Source organism: Gekko japonicus, unplaced genomic scaffold, assembly GCF_001447785.1.
Source record: "Gekko japonicus isolate JY-2015 unplaced genomic scaffold, Gekko_japonicus_V1.1 scaffold734, whole genome shotgun sequence".
NCBI lineage: Eukaryota > Metazoa > Chordata > Lepidosauria > Squamata > Gekkonidae > Gekko > Gekko japonicus.
The window spans coordinates 746,465-768,934 of record NW_015174295.1 but is presented as its reverse complement, the minus strand read 5'-3'; the positions used below and the strand labels follow the sequence as shown (position 1 = coordinate 768,934).

Genomic DNA, 22,470 nt, shown 5'->3' with positions numbered 1-22,470 from the left:
GCTCTTCCATCCATACCACAAAAAAAAATTGTAGCACAGTTCTTAAAAAGGTCTAAGCTTCTCTCCAGCAACTAGCATCATACATACCATACAAATATATTGCCAAGTTTTCTTCCAATTCCTGTGAGAAAAATACAGGCATTTATTTAAAGTATTCATATGCATTTCATAAAATAAAAGCAAAAACATAAAAGCCATTAGAGATACAGCAGTGCAAAAATGTAGAAACCACCCATACTCAATAAAAGCCTGTTAAAAAGAGGATAATTTTCACCAGTTTTCAGAATTCATGCCCTGGGGCAGAGAGTCCTTTTGTAATATATTCAGAAGCTGCCATGAATACGTTAAGATGTAATGTGAAACATCTCATAAGGAAGCAATGTTAAGCTTCGTCTTGAACAGGGATTGAAGTCCAAGACTAATGCGACCAATCAGGTTCAAATGTATATAAGCGGGAAAGACTCTGATTGGTCCCTTATGCACTCAACCTGATAGGTTGACAATTGTATAGTAGGCGTGGCTACATTAGCCCGGAATGTTTAAATACCGAACAGCTGCAATGGAAAAGCTGTTCGGGCTATCAGAAGTTGTACCGTGTTAGAGAAGTGATCGTCGAGCTGAAATAAACCTGAGTTTTGCTGAAATCACTCTCTGACTATTTTGTTAAGCATCGGACTTAACACCTTTGGCTTCAGTGTCAGTATGGAAAAGACTGGGCTCCTTACCTCAGTTATACACTCCCACCTCTTCATGCAAACAGAGGGAGGGGGGGAAATCCACCCAAGAGCTTTTGTACTCTTTTTTTGCCATCAAGTCACAGTTGACTTATGGTGAAACCCCCCCCCCCCCCAGGGTTTTCAAGGCAAGAGAGGATCAGAGGTGGTTTGCCATCGCCTGCCCCGCATCATAGCTAACGTTGCCATTTCTGGATTGGGAAATACCTGATGTCATGAAGCAAATTTTTTAGAGGGATGAAGAAAAAACCCCATCTGCGCAGGGTGGAGTCTATAGAAAACATCAGGGCAGAATCCAACTTTCAGGCAAGAACAAAAGGTAACACTCTCATCAGAACCGTAGACAATGTGCGCTTCCCTGCCCCTTTTTCACCGCATGGTCTTTCTTGAACTTTTTAAAAAGTGTTCTAAGTTGAGCGCTATAGCATTAGACCAAAATAGGATTTCAGTGCTGCAGCAGCACCATTGAGATGCCTACAGCTGTTGTTACATGGACAATAACATCACTGAAGGGCAATTTTGGTTTAACGCTATAGCGCTCAACCGAGAACGGGTAAAAATAAACCCTGCAAGAAAGACTGTGCGGCAAAAAAGAGCAGGGGGGAAAAGCAGCACTGTTTCAAATGGCCAGAGCACTTCAGAAATGGCTCATTAGTAGGATGAAATTTGCAGTATGAAACTCCCGTCCCTGTATCACTTTATTCAGAAATGGGCCAACACCAGAACAGTAATGTGAAAGGGGCCTATGTCTCATTTTAAAGTGACAACTTACTAGTTCTTATGAATGCCGAAAAACCCTGGAAGTTGGCAAGTAAATACTAGACCACCATACAAAATGAGGCTATGGGACCGTGGCAGCATTTGACCATAAAATACTATTTGCAGGAAAATTAGTTAAGTTCATTCACATATTAAAGAAAATTTTCAAGATATAATGAATCAATAAATATCAGAATGGAAAGCAAAGCTTTTCCAGAAATTTTCATTTCAATCAGTTAAGAGGTATGTCTGCATGTATCTGATATCGAAGTTTAACCAGCCTGTTCCTTTCCCAGGGCTAAGGGTGGGCAATATTGCTTTCACCTTCACCATGTTAATATTTTTTTTTTTAAAAAAAATTCTGATTATAGGCCCTAGAAACAGCTATTTTAAAGTCAAATTATTCTAGTTCACAGTGGGCATTCTGTGAAGAAATGCATTTGGTGTTCATTGCTGTCCTGTATTTATTCTGTTCAGGTCTAGGGTTGTCATTTCTGGGTTGGGAAATACCTGCAGATGTGTGAAGAGGGGGGACCTTAGCAGGGGTATTATGGTATAGAGCCCACCCTCCAAAGCAGCCATTTTTTCCAGGGAATAGATCTTGATCGTCTTGAGATAAGTTGTAATAGTGGGAGATCTCCAGGTGCCACCTGGAGGTTGGGAACCCTATCCATGCCCCATCTTTCTCTCACCAAGGAATTAAAGAGTGGGGGGGGGCGCTCGTGTTCCCTTGGAAATATGCTGCAGGGCCCAGGCTTGACCTCCACGACCCCCTTAAGCTCCAAACCCCGCCCTCCTCAGGCTCTGCCCACAAATATCCAGCAATTTCCTGACCCAAAACTATGACCTTGTGTCAGCCTGGCAGGAACTCTGAGACGCAATAAGTCCTTTTACAAGCTTCATTGTGAAATCAGGAAAGTTGCTGTAAGGTCAAATTCTTTGACAGAACTAGTTTAAAAAAAGTTTTAAAAACCCTCTTTGACAGAGCTGAGGAATATTACAAAGCGGGAGACGTCATGATTACATAGTGCATAGACAGGTTAAGACAGGTTAATGCAGTTCAGTTAAGATGGTGAGAATGTTATCTTTTGAGTCTCTCTCGAAGGCCATGAGATAGCGAAAGTTCTCTCTGACCTATGCGGAGGATGTTTCCTTTCACAGAGTTTCAGGCGCAGCTAATCTAAGGGTCACACAGACATGTCTCAATCGCCCTTCCCGCAAGAATGTCAGAGGAGGACCTTGCAGACAGATTGATACAATGCCAGCAGGTGCTAAACGGGAACTTGGGCCAGCAGGTGCTAAACAGGAACTTGGGAACTACAAGCGGGGAGGGGGACAGTGAGCAAAGCAGTAACTATGTACATCAGAGAGCCACAGTTACAAAGATGATGGCGGCCCAATGACCCGGGCAAAGGTCCGATTCTGACACCTTGCTCATTGAATCAAAAGGTCCCATCGGAGCAGCATTAAGAGAGTGCTCCATGCACTTTCAGTCTCCTCAGTGGCCACGGCTCCTTCATTGCAAAAAACGGCGGCAGGGGGGAGAGGACTTGTAGTTTTGCAAAGATGCAGCGTGTCCTTAGCATGCTTGCAGAACTCCCCCGCCCTCCTTGAAGCCATGACAGTCCAACTAAAATCAGTAGCTCCACTTCCAGCAATTAATTCACGGCAATGCCAAGCTTAAAAATGAGATCATTGGCACATCAGAACCCAAAATGCACTAAAAGCTTCCCAAACGCACTGATTTCAGAATAAGCTGAGTTGGAGGGGAAAAACGAAAACAGCTAGGGTTTGCAACAAATGCGCCCACACTGGTTGACAAAGCAGGGTAATTGTGCTAGAATTAGCTCTTCCGCTCTGTGTAGGAAGGACCCTTTCTCGTTCTCTCAAAAGCCAGAAAATGCATGCCAAAGCAGTTTCACAACTTCTCTTTCCTCACTATGAACAATGGCTGGAAGACCCGACTCCATCAGTTTCCCAAAGTTTATTCACCTTATACCTGGGTTACCAACTTCCATAAAGAGGTTAGAGAAAGAATTATTTTCATTGGCAGGAAAACAGTGAAACTAATTTTAAAACATTTTCCAATTTTATTTTATTTTTAATTCCATGGGTACACACACCTCAAGAAGCAAACATTCCGGGCATCGCTTTGTGACATTCTAGTTTTATTTCCTGTCTGGACTGAGGCATCTAAATCACAGATATTTTCAAAGTGCTGACAAGATGCCTAACCCCTGATCACAGACATCTTTCCGGTCAGGAAGACAGATAATGAAGGGTCCTGTGGAGAACAGGTGGCCTGTGGTACTAAAAAGGCTGATGGGGGGGGGGGGGGGAGAATATTGGGGGGGGGGGGATAGAAACTTAATTGAGAAAGCAGAACGAATGTTTCAGTGCAGTGGCACCGTTAAGACCAACAAAGTTTTTTCAAGGCATATATGCTTTTGTGTCTGAAGAAGTGTGCATGCACACGGAAGCTTATATCTTGTTGGTCTCAAAGGTGCCAGTGCACTGGACTCAAACTGTGTGCTGCTGCTACAGACCAACACAGCTACCCACCTTAATCTATCTTAACTGAAACAAAAATGTGTTTCTTGAGCAGGGGTCATTTCTTAGAAAAAGAGGTGCATGAGCTCATTAGAATAACTTATTAGCATAACTTATTTGCATATGCCACACCCCCTGGCATCACCGGAAGTGTGTTAGAAAGCAACACCCACCGCTCAGGCTCCACTGGACTGTTTTGGATTGCTAGCTATTGGGAGGGGGGGGGGAAACGTACAGATCTGTCCTGCAGAGGAGGGAGAGTTTGTACCTGAATAAAACTTGGTCTTAAAGGTGCCACTGGACTGTTTTGGACCGGGGGGCCGGGGGGGGCACTGCCACTTACCTGGCTGCTTCTTGCTCTGACTGAGGGCTGCTGCTAACAGGGGGCAGGGCTTGTTGCATGTGCCCGCCCCCTGGGCTCTTTACTGCTGGAGCTCCGCCCCTGTGTGCTCCTGCAGGAAATGACCCCTGTTCTTGAGGACTAGAAACTTATACTTAAGACACACTTTCTTTAAGGGAGAGCTATTGTTTTTCCATTCTCGTAAAACGCTGCCAGAGAAAAGTCAGTGGAGTTAAATTCAGGTTATTGGGGGGGTGGACACACAATTTATTTCTTCCCCCAGCTCTCCCCCTTTTGGGCTGTCTTCAGTACTACCATTTTCCTAGGCTGTGTTATTAACTCTTGGCTTCATAGTTAAATTATTACATATCATATTTCATATTCCTTTTTAATGCTTTGTGTGACCCTGTAGCTGGTTTTAAATGCATTCTTGAAGCATTGCAAACCAATTATACTGCAATTACTGGGATGAAGGGGCACATACAAGGCATGAATGATGCAAATCAGCACTCCCCCCCCCCTCCTTTTAGGAAAGCAATTTACTGTTGCTTTTGAACACTGGCAAGCAGTTTGGGGGTGGCTTTAGCAGTTCTGAGACACTGTCTAGTGGGAGTTGGGAACCGCCCCCCCCCCATTTAAAGATGATCCAAGCCATGAATTTGCTAGGTGTTTTCCTGCTCTCGGTCCGCCATTGTGTCTGCAATATGGGGATTAATATTAATAAATGACACAACAAGCAGTTGCCAGACTAGGAGGACTGGGGGAAAGTCAGCTTCAAATCGTTCAGCCACAAAGCTTGATGGAGAACTTAAAAGTCAATCACTCCCAACTGAATCTACCTCGCAGGGTTTTAGTGGGGATAACAAAAAACAGGTAGCACTTACGTGTAATTGTTGTTCATCTAGTATATTCAGTGCAGGCACACAGTATACTCTTAGGAGGAACTGTTACAGCAAAACTTGAGGAATTTTTAAATAAAAACCAGGGAGAATCTCATACACAATTATGAGTTCTTTAGAGGAAAGTTAGGATAAAGGTCCTGCTACTTGTACTGGCACTATTAATGCTATCAATTTGTTAATGCTATTCTTATTCTTAATCAGGGGTCATTTTGCAGAAAAAGAGGTGCATGAGCTCATTAGCATAACATTAGCATAACTTATCTGCATATGCCATACCCCCTGACATCACCGGAAGTGTGTCAGAAGGCAACACCCACCGCTCAGGCTCCACTGGACTGTTTTGGATTGCTAGCTGGGGGGGGTGCGCACATCTGCCCTCACAGAGGAGGGAGAGCTTGTACCTGAACAAACCTTGGCCTTAAAGGTGCCACTGGACTCTTCTGGAGTGCTATCTATGGGGGGGGGCTCTGCAACTTACCTGGCTGCTTCTTGCTCCTTGTGGCCCGGGGCTGCCGGGAGCAGGGGTGGGGTTTGTTGCATGTGCCTGCCCCCTGGGCTGTTTACTGCCGGAGCTCCGCTCCTGTGCACTCCTGCAGGAAATGACCCCTGTTAAAGTAAAAGAATTCGTCTACAGGGCTGTTGTAAAAAGTACCAAGGCAACATCTGGAAACTGACAGGGTCAGAGAGAAAGACAGGCTGAGGCCCTATGTTTAAGAGGCCCCATGGATGTGCATGTGCAAAGTGCCATTAAGTCGCAGCTGATTCATGGTGACCCCCCCCCCCGGTGGGGTTTTCAAGGCAAGAGGCATCTGGAGGCAGTTGGCCTCTTGCGGACTCTGTGTAGGAACCCTGGACTGCCTTGGTGGTCTCCCATCGAAGTCCCAACCAGGGCTGACCCAGTTTAGCGTCCCGGACCTGACAAGAGCGGGCTGGGTTGGGCCATCCAGGTCAGGGAAAGAGCCCCCCCCTGGAACCACCCCTAAATGGTCCTTAGCGATTTTTTGATATTTCTGGGCCCCTCTTAATCGAAGGCTCTGCGCTGCAGTTTGCTTCACTTGTGCGTAAACCAGGCTCTGTGCCGCCCAAGTGTCATTGATTTCCAAAGACTGCCATTAGTTTTGATGCAACTCAGGCACTTAAGAATCTCCTGGCTTCTGAGCTAAGAAGAAGGCATTTATTAGTTACGCATTTTAGGTCTGGAGCACAGCGGCTCTTAAAACCAACAGACTTCAAAAGGGCAGGGAAATATCAAGGAAGCTTTGAACAGAGTTGGCTCCTAGCACTGAAAGCTGAACTCTGAATAAATACAACAAGGTTTCTAAGCAGGGGAGGGGAAAAAACTTTGACATGGAATTGTGGCTTCTGCTTACCTTTACTGGAAGGAAACAAAAAGATGCTGAAGGTAACCAAGCAACTTGATCTGCCATCACAGCTTGAAACCATGCAGGGGTTGTTTCTGGATGTGGAAACCTTGCTGTGGAACCAGCACCTGTTCAAATGCATCCCCTGCGAATAACTACAACCCTTATGACCCTTGACTTTTATGCAGCTCCAGCTATAGTCACTGCTGCATCAGCCATCCAGTTCGCACAGAGCCAGGTTAAATTTTGACCTGCGGGATCACACCACCTGAACCACATGGGCAGACGTAGAAAGGTGCAATTCTGCTTAGGAGCGCACTAGAAATTGTAGCTCTAAAAGCTTTGTCATATATTAATTTTTTTTTAATCTGCATACCAAGGAAAAGGCTCAGGTTGGATTACTTTTTACATGCTGGGGAAGAGAGAGAGAGAGAGAAAGAAAGAAAGAGCAGGTCAGAATATTTTTGTGTTACACACAGAACCAGCTGCTTATGCTCTGGGAGACTGAATTTTGAATCCCCCCCATGGAAGTTTGCTGGGTGACGGGGGGGGCATTTTCTCTCACTTGACCTACTTCTCAAGGTTGTTGTAAACCACTTTTGGTCCCCATTGAGGAGAAAAACAGGATAGGAATAGCCTGTCTCAAGAAGCACCTTAAATCCCAGCCAAGTTGCCATTTATTTGGAAGTTTCTAAGTCACTCTCTGCCTCAGTTCCTCCCCTGTAAAATGGGAGCACTGTCCTGTCTAGCGTGAGCTTCAGCTGAGGCAAATGCTTTCCAGGTGTGAGTCAACGCACAGCCACTGAAGAGGGCTTAAATAAACTTCACATGCATTCAGTAGATCGTTTACTCACAATCGAGCTGATAGCTGGATAGAGTGTGTCAGATCTTTCTGATCTAGGTCAATCCTATGGCTGTGGTGAGAAGAGAGATGGGCTTCCCCTCTCCTTGCAGTAAGGGTTGATGGACAAAGAAACGGAAAAGAACAATAAAACTCCTATCTTTGCGCCTCTGAGCTCAGGAAATTACTTTTATGAGCCAGTCAGAGGGAAGCTTCTGGGACCCCTAACTGTGGACTCCAATTCCCAGGTGCAACTACTCTTAAACGCTGGCTGGGGGCAGCACAAGCACCATTAATATCTGCATATTTGCACTGTCTGCATTATCATCCAGTGAACAATCTCCTTGCTCCTGAAGCTGTTACACTTGACCAACATCCTCTTACCAGTTTGATGGACATCCTCAATACCATGTTTCCTTGGGTCCAAGGCACACATGTACTTTCACTCCCTTGATGCTTGCAGCACCCGGAGATAACCTGCACATGTGAATGAGCTACACAAACACAGTTTCCACAGCACTCCAATGCAAGGCTTTCTGAGGGGAGCTGTTCACACCTTTAGCAGCCAGAAGAATCAAACATCCATAAATCCAGCAGAGAGGTGAATCGAGTGATTTACCGGGGTGTCCAACTCTGAAAAGTTGGCTTGGTTGAACAAAGCTGTCCTGTTGTCCTTTGCTGAGCACATGTCTTTCCAACAGGCAAAACGTTTTGGGACAGTTTCCACAAATAAACCTTCCCAGCTTGGCTGGCGCTGTTTGCCATTGGGCAGCCTTTTCAGCACTTGCTTGCCTCAGTTAGCCAAGGTTGTTCATAATTAAATTTTATTACATTTTGTTTGGCGCACTGCACTATAAACAGCCTGGAAGCCTCCCACCCCCACCCAACCATAACCAGAGTAGCAACAGAAAAGAAGGAAGTGAGGAGGAGGAGAATGGATCCAGAAAATACCCCGTAGTTCAGAGCCCAGTTCACATTTTCTGTTCTGTAGCACTCACTCCGCAGCGTGGAGAAAGCCACATTCACAATTGGTGGTTGTGGTGCAAAGTGCCAGCAAGTCACAGCCGATTTATGATGACCCCATCCGGTTTTCAAAGCAAGAAACGTTCAGAGGTGGAGTGCCATGGCCTGCCTCTGCGTAGCAACCCTGGACTTCCTTGGTGGTCTCCCATCCAAGTGCACCTGCTTAGCTTCTGAGATCTGATCAAATCAGGCTAGCCTGGGCCATCCAGTTACCATTAAGGAAAAAAGCTACATAAAGATAGATCCAAGCGGGCAGCCGTGTTGGTCTGAAGCAACAGAACAAAGTTAGAGTCCCAGTGGGTCCTTTAAGATCAACAAAATTTTATTCAAGGTGTGAGCTTTTGTGTGCACACACACTTTGTCAGATTTGGGTTACCTTTTTTAAAAACTGGTACAATAAAAAACTGGTACTGCCAACCTAGCAGTTCGAAAGCAAGAAATTGCAAGTAGATAAATAGGGACCACTTCGGTGGGAAGGTAACGGCGTTCCGTGCGCCTTGGCGTTTAGTCATGCCAGCCACATGACCACGGAAACGTCTTCGGACAGCGCTGGCTCTTCGGCTTTGAAACGGAGATGAGCACCGCCACCCTAGAGTCGGATTCGACTGGCTTTCGAGCAAGGGAACCTTTACCTTTACCTTACAACAATAGAAGTTAGCCAAGAATCAGGAAGTATCCCAAAGTTATCAATTAAGGTGAATGGTTCTGACCACCAATCCAACTTACTTTTTAGGAGGTCGGCAGGGATGCCGACAGGGACATATAAACACACTATGATGCAACAGGTCTTGAACCTATAGATTTCTACGGGTTGAGAATTCAGATTTTCACTGAAGAATGTTTTGCAAGCAGAGCAGTCCTGCCTATTTAGATGCTAAAAACACAAAAACTTTATTGGATCAGACAAGCTCAATCTAGTCCCGTATCCTATTTCCAACAGTGAACAGCCAAGACTGTGGTACACTGCCTCTGAACCCATAGGTTCAATGTAGCTATTAGTCAGAATCCTGGTTCAATCAGTCCCAATACCATTCACTTCGAAGACAGATACATTTATTGAGACATTGATAGATACCTGACTGGACACTACCTGTGTTAGAACTGAAGGTGAAGGCATGAAGATTGCAGATATACTGTATTCAAGCAAAGGCACTAAAGATCAGGACCCAATCACCCCATGGCATTTGTCCGCCAGAAATAACAGTTGACTACCCCCCCCCCAATAAACACATACCCCTCTACAGCAATAAAGCAGAACTACAGGTCTCTGCGACACAGTGTCTGGTGCATCAAAGCATTTAGGAAAGCGAAAGTATTTAGGTTTTCACACCCCTTTCCTCCTCCTCCTTCCTCTATGGCAGGCGAACCATAAAATGCATACTGAGCCTGACGCTATTCTAGCCTATTCTAGCCTGACGCTATTCTAACCTCTCCCCTCCATTAACTTGTCTAACCTCCTTTTAAGGGAATGCCAGTGACCATCACCAAAACTGGGTTGGCAAATTCCAGAAAGTAATGATGCGTTGTGTGACTAAGCGTCTCTCTCTTTTTCCCCTGTCCCAAGCCTATGGCCAATCTGTTTGAGTGACGTCAAACTGTAGTGTTGAAGAAGGAAGAAAATTATCTTTGTTATCTTTAAGGTAGAAACCAAATAGCAAATTTATAACCAGTGGTTAGATGGATAATGTTAAAGGACAGCTTTGTGGAAAGAGAGGTCCAACGTATTTGCTGGATACCATCTTCCCAAAATGTTGTGATTGGACACCATGGCTTTCTACACAACTATAGCTTGCTTTGGCATGGGCACACAAACTCCAGAGTAGATCAAACAGGACAGGAATATCGGAAGCCCCACAGGCATCAAAGCCAAAATTACGTTTTTTCACACTGCAGGAGATTTACTATACATGGGATAGAGCAGGTAGAGAAAGAAGTACTTTTCTCCCTTTCTCACAATACTAGAACTCATGGGCACTCCATGAAATTGCTGAACAGTTGGGTTAGAACGGATAAAAGGAAGTATTTCTTCACCCAAAGAGTGATTAACACATGGAATTCACTGCCACAGGAGGTGGCGGCTACAAGCATGGACGGCTTCAAGAGGGAATTGGATAAACATATGGAGCAGAGGTCCATCAGTGGCTATTGGTCTGGGGCAAGTGATGCTCGATATTCTTGGTGCTTGGGGGGGGGCAACAGTGGGATGGCATCTAGTGTCCTGGCCCCACTGCTGGACCTCCTGGTGGCACCTGGTATTTCTGGCCTCTGTGTGACAGAGTGTTTGACTGGATGGGCCATTGGCCTGGTTCAGCATTGGCTTCTCTCATGTTCTTAGGAGATGAGAAACAGCTTAGCACATGACTATGCAGAATGGAAATTACAAACAAAACCCTCTTGGCCCTATCTTGTCCAAACCTTGATTTGTTTAATGCTGAGTCAGCACATTCTTCATAAGAACTGCCTTCTTCTAAGCAGACTCTACAGCAGCGATTGTTTTCTATTGTGTCTATGCTTTGGAATGTGATCGAACAAGCTGAGCATTTGGCTGCAGTGTGAGGAGGTGGCAAGTCCTAGGCTGATCCTGCATTGAGCAGGGGGTTGGGCTAGATGGCCTGTGATTCTATGATTCTAACTTCAGAACAGTAACTCACCCAGGAACGCATTGGGTGAACTCCTTTGAATTCTTATGGACATGCACAGAGTAATCTCATTGGGGCTGAAAGACTGAACAGTGTCCCCAGTTGGAGCTGCTGGTAAAGACTGTTCAGAAAGTGTGCATCCAGGCTAGAACATTGTAGCAAGATCGCTGACTGAAGCAGGGCATGGGGAACAAGTTCCATAAGAACTCTGCTGAGTTTCATTTCATTTCTGGACAGGTCAATGTGCTGGCTCTTCCCCTGAAAGGCCTCAATGGTGTGGGAACCAGGATTCTTGACTCCCAGTCCCATACGAACTTGCCTGTCAGCTAGAGTCTTCAGGAAAGGCCCTGTTCTGCATGCGTCCATCTTCTGAATTGAGGGAGGGAGAGAGGGGGGCCACCAGGGGCAGGGCCTTGTAGTGGCACCTCATTTCAGGGACATCTTCCTTCCACCTGTTTGCTTTGGCATCTCCAGAGATGAAGATGCCAGGTGCAAACGATTCTGTTTCTTGAGATCTTTGGGAACAGGCAAACGTGGTTTCATCTCCCCTCTTCCTGCCCTTCCTGCCAGTCTTTTTTAAAATTGCTTTTCAAGTTTTTACAGTTTGGTATGCTGCTGTTCATACTGTTGTTTAGCAAACAACTTTTAGAGCATTTTCCTCCTTTTGATGGCTTTATTGCAACCGCTGGCTGTTGCTTCGAGTGACGTTGCTTCAGGAATGCTTGGACAACAGGCAGCATAAAACCATTTCAATTAAAGTGCATTCCAAAAAGAAACAATCTGTTCACAGGGCCCAGAGGACTGGACAGGAGCTGTCGGCTTGCTTTCCCATTCTTCCCGTCCCGAAATGCAGCTGACCTCTCTTTCCTGTTGAGCTCTCGCCAGGTGTTGCCACAAGCCCTGGCCTGGCCGACCCAGGCTAGTCAGCTCTCGCCAGATCCCAGAAGCTAAGCAGGGTTGGCCCCGGTTAGTACTTGGATGGGAGACCTCCAAAGAAGTCCAGGGTCACTGGGTGAACTTGGGCCAATCACACTCTCTTGACCTCACCTACCTCACAGGGTGGTTGTGAGGATAAAATGGATATTAGGAGAATTATGTAAACTGTTGTGGGCCCCCACCAGTGCTCCCTTTAACGATGGAGTCCTGTGAGCAAAAATTCTACTTTGTGAGCTCCTGGCATTAAAGTTGTGAGCGAGCCATTTGGCTGCTGCATAAATTAGTTTGTTCTGGTGCCGTCCTCCCTGAGCTAAGACAAAAAGGTGTGAGCCGGAGGCTAAAAAACTGTGAGCTAGCTCACAATAACTCAGCTTAGAGGGAACACTGGTCCCCATTGGGGAAAAAGGTGAAAGGTGGGGTGCAAATGAAGTAAATGAATAAGTGGAACCCTCCTGGCTGGCAGCACCTCCTCCCTGACTGGAGCCCCTCAGTGCCAGGGGTGGCCAAGCTTGCTTACTGTCAGAGCCACGTGGAATAAACGTCAGATGTTTGAGAGCCACAAGACACGGACAAAGACCACACACACGTTTTTATTGGAAAATATGCAAATTTGCTTTTCATGAACATTAAATGAAATGGGGAAGGGACAGAGTAAGTGGAAGGATGGGGGGGAGAAAGGTGAAAAGAAAGCAACTTTAACTTTAAATGTGCCCTCCAGGTCAGCTGGCTTCGCTTAGAGAAGGCATTTAAAGTTAAAGTTGCTTTATTTCTCTGCTCCCCCCACTTCAAGCCTACCCAGGAAGGGGAACACCAGCTGGGGAAGGGAAGACCAATTGGGGAGGAATGCCTCCCCTTTGCTTCCCCAGCCGCCCTGCTGAAGAGCCACATGCTGCCCCCGAGCCACAGTTTGGCCACCCCCTGCTCTCTCCCTACAAAGGTTTTGACTGCCTGACTGACTGCCTGGAGTCCATCCTGTCTCTCCGTGTTTCATGATGATATCTTTTTAATACCATGGAAAACTGGCCTGCACAGGCAGCATCAACTCAAGCAAAACCTTTTTCTCAATAGCTGGCTTTGTTTAGCTTCCACCCTGCCTGTGACGCTGGATCCTTATGTAGTGCTGGACGGCCACAGATGGTGATGTTGCTTTAATGAACCCGGCTTGTTAGAGAAGCCGAACAATGGATGAGTCCCTGCATGCACCTACTGAGACTCCTCCTTTGGAGGGCTAGAGGACCCTTGAAGCCTTGTATTTGTGGCTGTTTGAATTAAAATCTTACAACGCAAGACAGAAACAAGAGGAAACCACAGTCTTGCAGCGGAGAGGATTGGCATTTTCTTTCTTCCTTTCTTGGCTCAGTAAGGTGCAGTGAGCCTGAAGTTTTTAATAATCAAGCCCATTAGCAACCATTTTAGGTGTTTTGTGGGGTTTTTTTGTGGGGGGGACACACACAGCATTTACAAATTAATTGAACTCTGAAGGGAATAACCAGTCACAGGACAAGGTATGTCAGAGATGATTTTAAAGGTGTCCCCCTCTGGTAATTTTTTTTGAACTTTACAATGAACACCCATTGATTAGGAGGCAGGCTGGCAGCTAAAAAGGCAACAATTAATTTCCATTTTTTAAAGCCAGGAGCTCAAACTCAAGGATGCCACTCACATTAAAAGTAATTCCCTGGCTTTGCGGGCATGCCTTCTCCATTGTTGCATTTGAAGACTGAACCCAGCAAAGCCCATATTGGCCAAGGAGCATGAGGTGACCCATCAACGTAGCAGGTTGAGGATTTTCCAACAAAGCACTTGAGCGTATCAAAGTATATTATAACATACAACAATATTAAAGCAGATACTAATACACAAAAGAATGGTAAGTTTCAGGTGAACGTCTATCAAAATGCAAGTGAATCCAACGAAAACCTCCAGAATGACTCTTCGTTTCGCCTCTTCATCAGAAAAATTCCTATGCTTGTCTAGTTTCATTCATACCACAGTTTGACATATCATATAAAAATATTCTCCTCGTTTTTCTACCATAAATACATTCTTAAAACAAACGTTTCACCGGGCGTGACTTAGTTCATGATGCAAAGTGCCTTCACCAGAAAAACCAGGAGAAGATTTGTATATGATATATCAAACTGTGGTGTGAATGAAACTAGACAAGCATAGGAATTTTTCTGATGAAGAGGCGAAACGAAGAGTCATTCCGGAGGTTTTTGTCGGATTCACTTGCATTTTGATAGATGTTCACCTTCACCTGAAATTTACCATTCTTTTGTGTATTAGTATCTGCTTTAATATTGTTGTATGTTATAATATACTTTGATATGCTCAAGCCCTTTTTCTATCAGTCTGTGCTTCGTTTGTTGAGATAACACAGGGGACATCTAACTCACTCTCCACGCATTTCCCTGGTAGAAACCCTTTCTAGCTGCTACAAAAAAAGGAGTAACCTGTATTTTTCATCAGGGCTAATAGCAGCTCCAGTCCCAACTTCAAGCAGGGAAAAAGTGAAGGAGGAAAGGACTAATTCCCACCCCCTCCTCAATTCAAGCCTTCCCTCTCCTCGGCTCGGCTAATGTGCAGTTCACTCATCATTCATTCATAAGTTAAATTTCCATTCCGCTTTTTGCCCATTGTGGACCTCTTGAGTGGTGGAACACGGAGGTCCCAGAAGTTCTCCGGGCCAGACACTGATCAGGCCCCGCTGAAGGATATACATTGGACTGAAGGATATACATTAAATTGAACTGGGAGCTCAACGCACATTATATATTTATGTACATTATTTATAGTCCGCCTTTCTCTCTGGGACTCAAGGCAAGTTACACAGAGGGAGTCAATACGGTCGACAGGACGGGACATTCAGTCAACAGTGCAATAGGTTTAGGATTGTAGAATCCTGGAAACAGTGAGAAATCGAAAAACAGAACTGAAGCAAAGCAATAAGTGTTAACATGGCACATTAAACGCTGCAAGATTACATAGTAGGATTTGCTTACAGGCAGCAATACACAATTGTATAGTCTGCAGTCCCTAGTCATTAATCTCAGTAACCTTGTGGATCATTCTGTACAGTGCAACCCTATTGCCTGAAGAGAAAAGTTCTCTGGAATAATGCAGTTTTGCCTGGCTTGTGGAAAGCCTGGAAAGGGAGGGGTGGGAATAGAGATGTAAAATTTCCGAAAATTTTGAAGCTCGGAACCTCCCCCCCCCCCGATTTCCCCCCTTTTTTGGGGGGGGGGGACGGAAATTTTCGGAAAAATTGAAAAACAACTTTTCTAGATTGAAAGTCATTCTGTTACTTTAGGAACATAAAATATGATTATGGACATTTTTACTTGGCATGAAATTATCACAACTAGCATATTAAAAATATAGTGTATCCAAACAATTATTACAAACAGAATACCCACCCACATGCAAAAACAAAACTGAAACCTTTTTCTTTTCTTGTGACAATAGCACCTCCTAAAGGAAGAAATGCATCTTGTTCTTGCATTGGAGAGTTCAGTTTGTAACCGAGGACTTGCTTGTCCTAGGTGCACAGAAATTAGATCAATCTGATACCATACATATTTTTTAGAAATTATTTGGAAAATATATGAACACCTTGTCTTAAAATATTGTATTCCTCATGTTAAAATAAAATGTTCCATAATCAATTTTTTTTCTTTTCTTTTTTCAATTTTTCCATTTTTTCGGAAAAAAACAAAAAAGGCTTCAGGAAAAAAATGGAAAAAGCCATTTCCCCCCCGAATTTTTCTGTTTTTTCCCCGGGCTTTCACATCTCTAGGTGGGAGGCCTTCCTGAGCTCTTCAGGCAGACTGTTCCATCAGGTGGGGGACACGATGGAGAAAGCCAAATGCATGGGTTGTTGTTGATTTCGCCCATTTGCTTCACTGAAATCAATGACCACTCAAGTCCTCACTAGATCATCCTTGGTTCCCTTTTATTTCCCAGCAGGCGTGCTTAGGAGACGATAGCCTTTATCTTGTTTCGTTGGGTCATGTCCATTGACGAGTACCGGCAGATACAGTTTGGGTGTGGTGTGTTATTCTCTGACTTGCTGCTAGCGTCCCTGCGTGTACAGACAAGTTTTACAACTGGTCTTCCCTTGTGTATTGCAGGTGAAACGGCAAAACATCAGAGCTCCGCTGAACAGCGAGAGAAGATATATTTTAGGTTTAGGGCGCACAGAATGGAAGCCTAAGCTACACCGCCATCCCCCATGACATCCCGAAGACATTATTCGTTACCACGAACTCTGATGACTCCTCGCTTGTATTCCGAGGGGGCCCTGGGGGGCATCGCCCAGATCACCCCCTTCCTGTACCTCAGTAAGGGAAGCGTCGCCGCCAACCGACAGCTGCTGCTGGCCCGCGGGATCACCTGCATCGTCAACGCCACTATCGAGCTCCCCAATTACAACTTCCCTGAATTTGAATATGTCAAAGTGCCTGTGGCTGACATGCCCAGTGCCCCCATCTCGCTGTACTTTGACAGCGTGGCCGACAAGATCCAAAGTGTGGCACGGAAACATGGGGTCACTTTGGTCCACTGCGCGGCTGGCGTGAGCCGTTCGGCCACCCTCTGTATTGCGTACCTCATGAAATACCAGAACGTCTCCCTGAATGAGGCCTACAACTGGGTGAAATCGAGGAGGCCTGTCATCCGTCCCAATGTGGGATTCTGGAGGCAACTTATAGATTATGAACAAGAGCTGTTTGGGAGGAACACCGTGAAAATGGTACAGACTCCCTACGGCATGATGCCAGATGTTTACGTGAGGGAGAGAAGGTCCTTCGTGTCTTACTGGGGTGGGGTTTGAAGAGAAGGACGGGGAGAAGAGGATGTGATGTTCTGAGCCCAGAAGACTGGAGACCATTTCCTTCTCTTCTCATGATCACCGTCGGCTCCTTCCCTACCAGACTCAGAACCTCGGAGGAGTTTTCAAAGCACTAAACCAGCAACCCCTGAATTTGGGGGGCCTTAAACCCAAACCCTGTGGAGTTCACTTTACAGCAAGGTCTCCTTTGCAGAGATGTACAGCCCCAAGGAACATGCGCCTGCAAAACTGATTTCAACAGCATAATTCATGAAGCCAAGCACTTGAACTGGTGGAAAATGTGACCCGAAATATTTTTTTGCAACACGGTGGATTTTATTTTTTTCTCTTTGGATATTATTTTTTCTCTTCATTGTAATGCACAACTTGATGATTAAAAACTCTCACAGGCAGAACTGGAGAGCTACTCTTTCATGTTGGATTTTTAAAAAAAATATCAATTCATGATTGAAACAGAAAAACACTATGCTTATTGCAATCTTAAATTATGTAGAGACTATTCCAGAAAGCTTTTCTGTCTCCTTCAGCTTTTTAGTTGGAGGGGGGGGAAATGCTAACCAGACAATCTGCCACAAATAAAATTATTTAGACTACTAAACTGCCGTGTTCCTTTTCTCTCTTTGTGGATCTTGACTGTTCATCCAGCACATTCAACATTCCGACCACTGTTTTTGCACATCTGTATCACCGGCACTTAAAAAAACCCTGCACTGAAAAATGTCATATTTTGCAAATTATGTAAAGTAAGCATATATTTGTATAATGTATTTTGCTTATATGTTTGCCCTCTGATTAGCAGAATAAACCAAAACCTCACCTGCTCAGCCCGAGCCCATCTTCACAGTCTCAAGGGACAGAAACACGCTTTTGTGTTTTTAACGAGAAATAAGACCTCAGGAGGCTGAATTTTGTGCCCATTGTCACAGCACACTCACGGAGCATAACTATCCATCACAACTGGTACCTTTTCCAAGAACCAGTATTTTTTTAAAGCCCCTGTAAAGCTCCCTTGCATGCAATAAACAAGTGTCTCAGGGAGAAGGGCTATTGTAGAATGTTCCTTGTGATGGATGAGTTCACTACATGCAGGGAGTCATTTATGGAAAACCCACCCCCCCCCCCCCCCCCCCCGCAAACCAATGGGAAGTGGCACATTCCATAATTCTATCCTGGCATTCTATGTAACAAGTAGAATTTCTCTTACCAACGTCACATATGTGGCTGGCCTGACTATAAAGCATTTTGAGTGAACTATTTTTTTAAAGTCCTGACCTCGATGGCCCGGAATAGCCCAACCTCATTAGAACTCAGGAGCGAAGCCAGGTCGACTCTGGTATTACTCAGATGGGAGACCACCAAAGAAGCCCAGAGTCGCTAGGCAGAGACAGGAAAACCACCTCTGTTTGTCTTTTGCGCTGAAAGCCCTACGCGGTCAGGTCGCCGTAGGTCAGCTGTGACTTGACGGAACTTCTCCCACCACCACCATTATTTAAAACAGGTAAACAGCAGGCCTGGCTGGCAGTCTAACAGCAGCAGTTTGTTACGTAAGGAAAACCCAAAATTCTACTTTGTGAGCTACTGGAATTAAAGTTGTGAGCAAGAGATTTCACTGCTGGATAAACTAGTTTGCTCTGGAGCCCTCCTTCCTGAGCCAAGACAAAAATGTGTGAGCCAGAGGCTCAAAAACTGTGAGCTAGCTCACACTAACTCAGCTTAGAGGGAACACTGCCACCAAGCCATTCTAACCCGCTCCAGCCCCAATAAAACAGTAGGTAACACAGGCTCACTAGTCTAGAGACAGCAGCGCTCAACCCTCTGATCAGTCTGAGAACCAAACCAGCCCATAAATTGGTCACTGGATCAGGCTGGAAACAGAGAGCACCATTTCCCTAGAAGTCTCAGCACGGTCAGTTTAGTATTACAGATATTCCGCTTCCAAGGAAAGCCAAATCAGTCACCACGGAGCTGACTGGCGGGAACTGTTTCTCCTCCCCTCCTGCAGATTAGATTATCTGTCGTGCCATCGGCACCAACCCAGCCCCGGCTGTTATACTGGATGGCACCCACTAAACCTCTTCATATCAAAGTTGGTAAAGCTGTTCTTGTCTGTACTATCAAATCGCTGTTTAAGCCAACATGCTTAAATAGTACAAAGTTTGGGTCCAGTGGGGGCACCTTTAAGACCAACGAAGTTTATTTCTGGGTATAAGCTTTTGTGTGCGTGCACTGTGAACAGTGGATACCCAGAAGTAAACTGTGTTGGTCTTAAAGGTGCCACTGGATTCAAACTTTGTTCTGTTGCTTCAGGCCAACACGGCGACCCCCCTGAATCTATACTTAAATAGTCTTTGAGACCTTCCAGTAACCAAAGCACGTTTCTTTTTCCACTGGACAGCGCTATTGTTTGGTTAAATGGCTACAGCTTCAAGCAACAAGTATATCAGTTGTAGATTTTCCGGGCTGCATGGCCGTGGTCTTCGCATTGTATTAGCTGACGTTTCACCAGCAGCTGCAGGTACTACAATGCCCAGACCACGGCCATACAACCCGGAAAATCTACAACAACTAACGAACTCCAGCCATGAAAGCCTTTGACAACATCACAAGTATATCACTGCACGGATGTTAACTGAGTATGAACTTTCAGCAGTTTTTTGACTGAGGAACAATTCTGTACCAGATTTGAATATCTGATATAAAATCAGACGCTTGGCCAGTTGGCTGAAACTGATAACTTGATTTTGATTCTTTTTTTTTTAAAGTTACTAGCCCTCAGGGTGGTAAACATCAGGGAAGCCAGCACCACTTGGACAAGGAATGCAGGATTAGTCAGGAGACAGGTCAGGACTGCAGTGGGAGAAGGACAATTGAGAGTGCCAGTTCAATAATCTGTAAGGTCTTGTGAAGTTTCGATGTAAGAAGAACCCTGCTGGTTCAGAGACCAGTGATCCATTTAGTCAGGCTTCCCAGATTCGAGTCCCGTAGCACCTTAGAGACCAATGAGATCTTTCAAGTATAAGCTTTCAAGAGTCAAAGCTCCTTTTGTCCAACTTCAAGTTTCCCACCCTAGTCAACCAGATGCCTCCAGAAAACATAAAAGGCCAGTGTATGTCAGCCAAAGCCTCACCCTTATTTGTTGCACCCCAAGAACTAGTATTTAGACGGACAGCCTGTCCCTGACAAGAGATGGCAAAATAGCTCTGAATGTGTCTTGCCTTGAAAACCCTACAGGGTTGCCACAAGTTGCCGCAACTTGATGGCGACTTTTCCCCACCACCACTGCCCCTGAACAAGGAGGTTTCATTTCGCTGATGACCACTGACGGATCTATCCTCCTTCACAAATTTGTCTAATTAAAAACCACCTAAGATAATCACCAGAGAGTTACACAAGTTAATTTTTGCTTTGGGTGAAGCAGTGCTTCCTTTTGTTGGTGCTGAATTTACCAGTCTTATCCCTCCCTCCCCTGAAATTCTAATAGTTGGGGATATGGATAAAAGAACAGACTTCACAGACTGACTGAAATAAAATAAGAGAGGTTTTTTTTTAATTGAGAATCAGGAACATCACAGGAATCAAGAAGAGTCTGTACACACAGTTGCAAGTGAAGCAGATCAGTTTTAAGTTCTCAAGTTTTAAAAATATCAACACCACCACGCCACAAAATAAAACAAGAGATGAAATCATAGCTGTAACAGCCACAAAACTCACGGTAGCTTCAGAAAATACACACATTAAAAAGAGTTTTCCCATGGTCATATAGCTACACGACACTTTTTCCCACCTGAAAAAATGGAATTAAATAAAAAGTAAGCATAATACCAATGTGAGTTAAAGCAGTGGCAAAACAGCAGCCGGTTCTTCTTTTGCAAACATGAAATTCCATTCATTAATCTCTAAGGGAATATATTTTTAAAAATTATTCTGATCCCTTTGTAACATATTCATGGTCATAACTTACAAGGGTAGCACTTATCTACTCCGTTCCCTCCCCTTCCCCCCGTTTCCCAAATGAAAAGCATATCACAAAGTTCCCTAGAATGCTGAGGGAATACGGCCCTGATTCAGAGCAAGGCTGACATGTTTTCCATACTGCTGAAACAGAGGACCTAAATAAATTGTGACCAGCTTGGGATTGACAAGGTTCGAGCGTGACTTTCTCGGGGCAGCCTTCGCCACGGGGACTGCTATCCCACCCTCCCGCCCAAGCACTATGTTGGAGAGGATTCTGGGTAAACACACCCACATTTCCTGGCTAGCCCGGCCTGCTGCATATAGGACACGATGCCGCCACGGTTGGAGGGGGTCACAATGCTGGAGCTACGAGGTGGAGACTTCCATGGGTTTGCTCAAAGGCTGCCCACCCACAAGAACCCAGAAGACAGTTAGTATATGCTGGGGGTTCCTATCGACAGCTATGGCAGGGAAAGGGCCACACGCACATGAGAAACTTTTGCTTCTCACAGCAGAAAATGGACAGGACTTAAGAGATTCAGACTTCGTACTCGTCCGGACTGCGGGCTGAGTTAAGACCTGCAGCACTTTTGTCCCCTACGGCCCGGCTGGGTCATACCCGTTGTATAAAACACAGATGGAGCCCAGGATCGGGTTTCAATTCCACCCTCCCGGGTCATGTTCATTTATGAACATTTGGTTGTGTGGGTGTGCCAACAGCACTAATGGAAGCAAACTGCAATCGGCCCCTGCCAAGTCAAGGGAAACAGAAACGCGGCCTAACAGGGAATCCCCACCCAGATGCTCCCCCCTTGGGACCGCTGCGATCGAGACCGGCACACAAGCAATACAGTGGAGAACTGTCCAGCCGCCCATCTCCCTCCTCCTCGGAGCCAGGAAGAAACATCATGAAACTCACTTCCGTACCCATTTTGCTCACTTCAATACACAGGGGGAAAGGTGCATTTTAAAAAGCAATTACCCCCCCACCCCCACCCCCATGGTTAAACCCTGACAGATTAAAACCCGCCCTCTATTTGTTAACCTGCATTCAGTTAAAAAGAAAGAAACAGCAGACCCTGACACAATGAAGTCTGGAAAATACGGTAACCTTGGATACAGTTTCCAAGGACACCGGGCCCTCGGCTAACCGAACAACAGCGGAGGGGAAGGCGAACGCCAAGCTGGAGTGGAACCTTTTGAACAGGGCTGTGAGCAGAATAACCTCTCCCAGTGCGACCGCTTATCAGTAAAAATGTAAAACTGTTCATGGCGGGCAACACACAAGGCAAACGGCTGCGTTCTTAAAACACCTTTCCTTCAGCAGATAACATTAGTAATACAACCTGGCCGGCTATTTGTCCCCTCTGGTATCTTTTGAGGGCCAAATATGGCCACAATTCAATAAGCTCTGTTGTAATTATACTTGGGGATTCGGTCTCCCCCCCCCGCGACACGGCTGAAAGGCAGGCGGGAGTTATCGAGAGAGAGTATTTGCACAAGAAGTCAAAGTGGCAGTGGCCCCCCACCCCTGAGCATTCCAGCGCCAGCTGACACACCTGCCACTTTTCAACGGCTT

General features: G+C 45.4%; 1 protein-coding gene across 1 annotated transcript in view; it reads left to right on the top strand.

Moving 5' to 3' along the window:
- DUSP14 (dual specificity phosphatase 14) overlaps positions 1-17,660 on the top strand; it is a 39,705-nt gene extending 22,045 nt beyond the window's left edge. Inside the window, exon 2 of the mRNA XM_015424073.1 lies at positions 16,219-17,660. Coding sequence (XP_015279559.1) covers positions 16,320-16,919 — 600 coding nt within the window. The 5' untranslated portion in view covers positions 16,219-16,319 and the 3' untranslated portion in view covers positions 16,920-17,660. The remainder of the gene's footprint in view (positions 1-16,218) is intronic.
- The last annotated feature ends 4,810 nt before the right edge of the window (positions 17,661-22,470 follow it).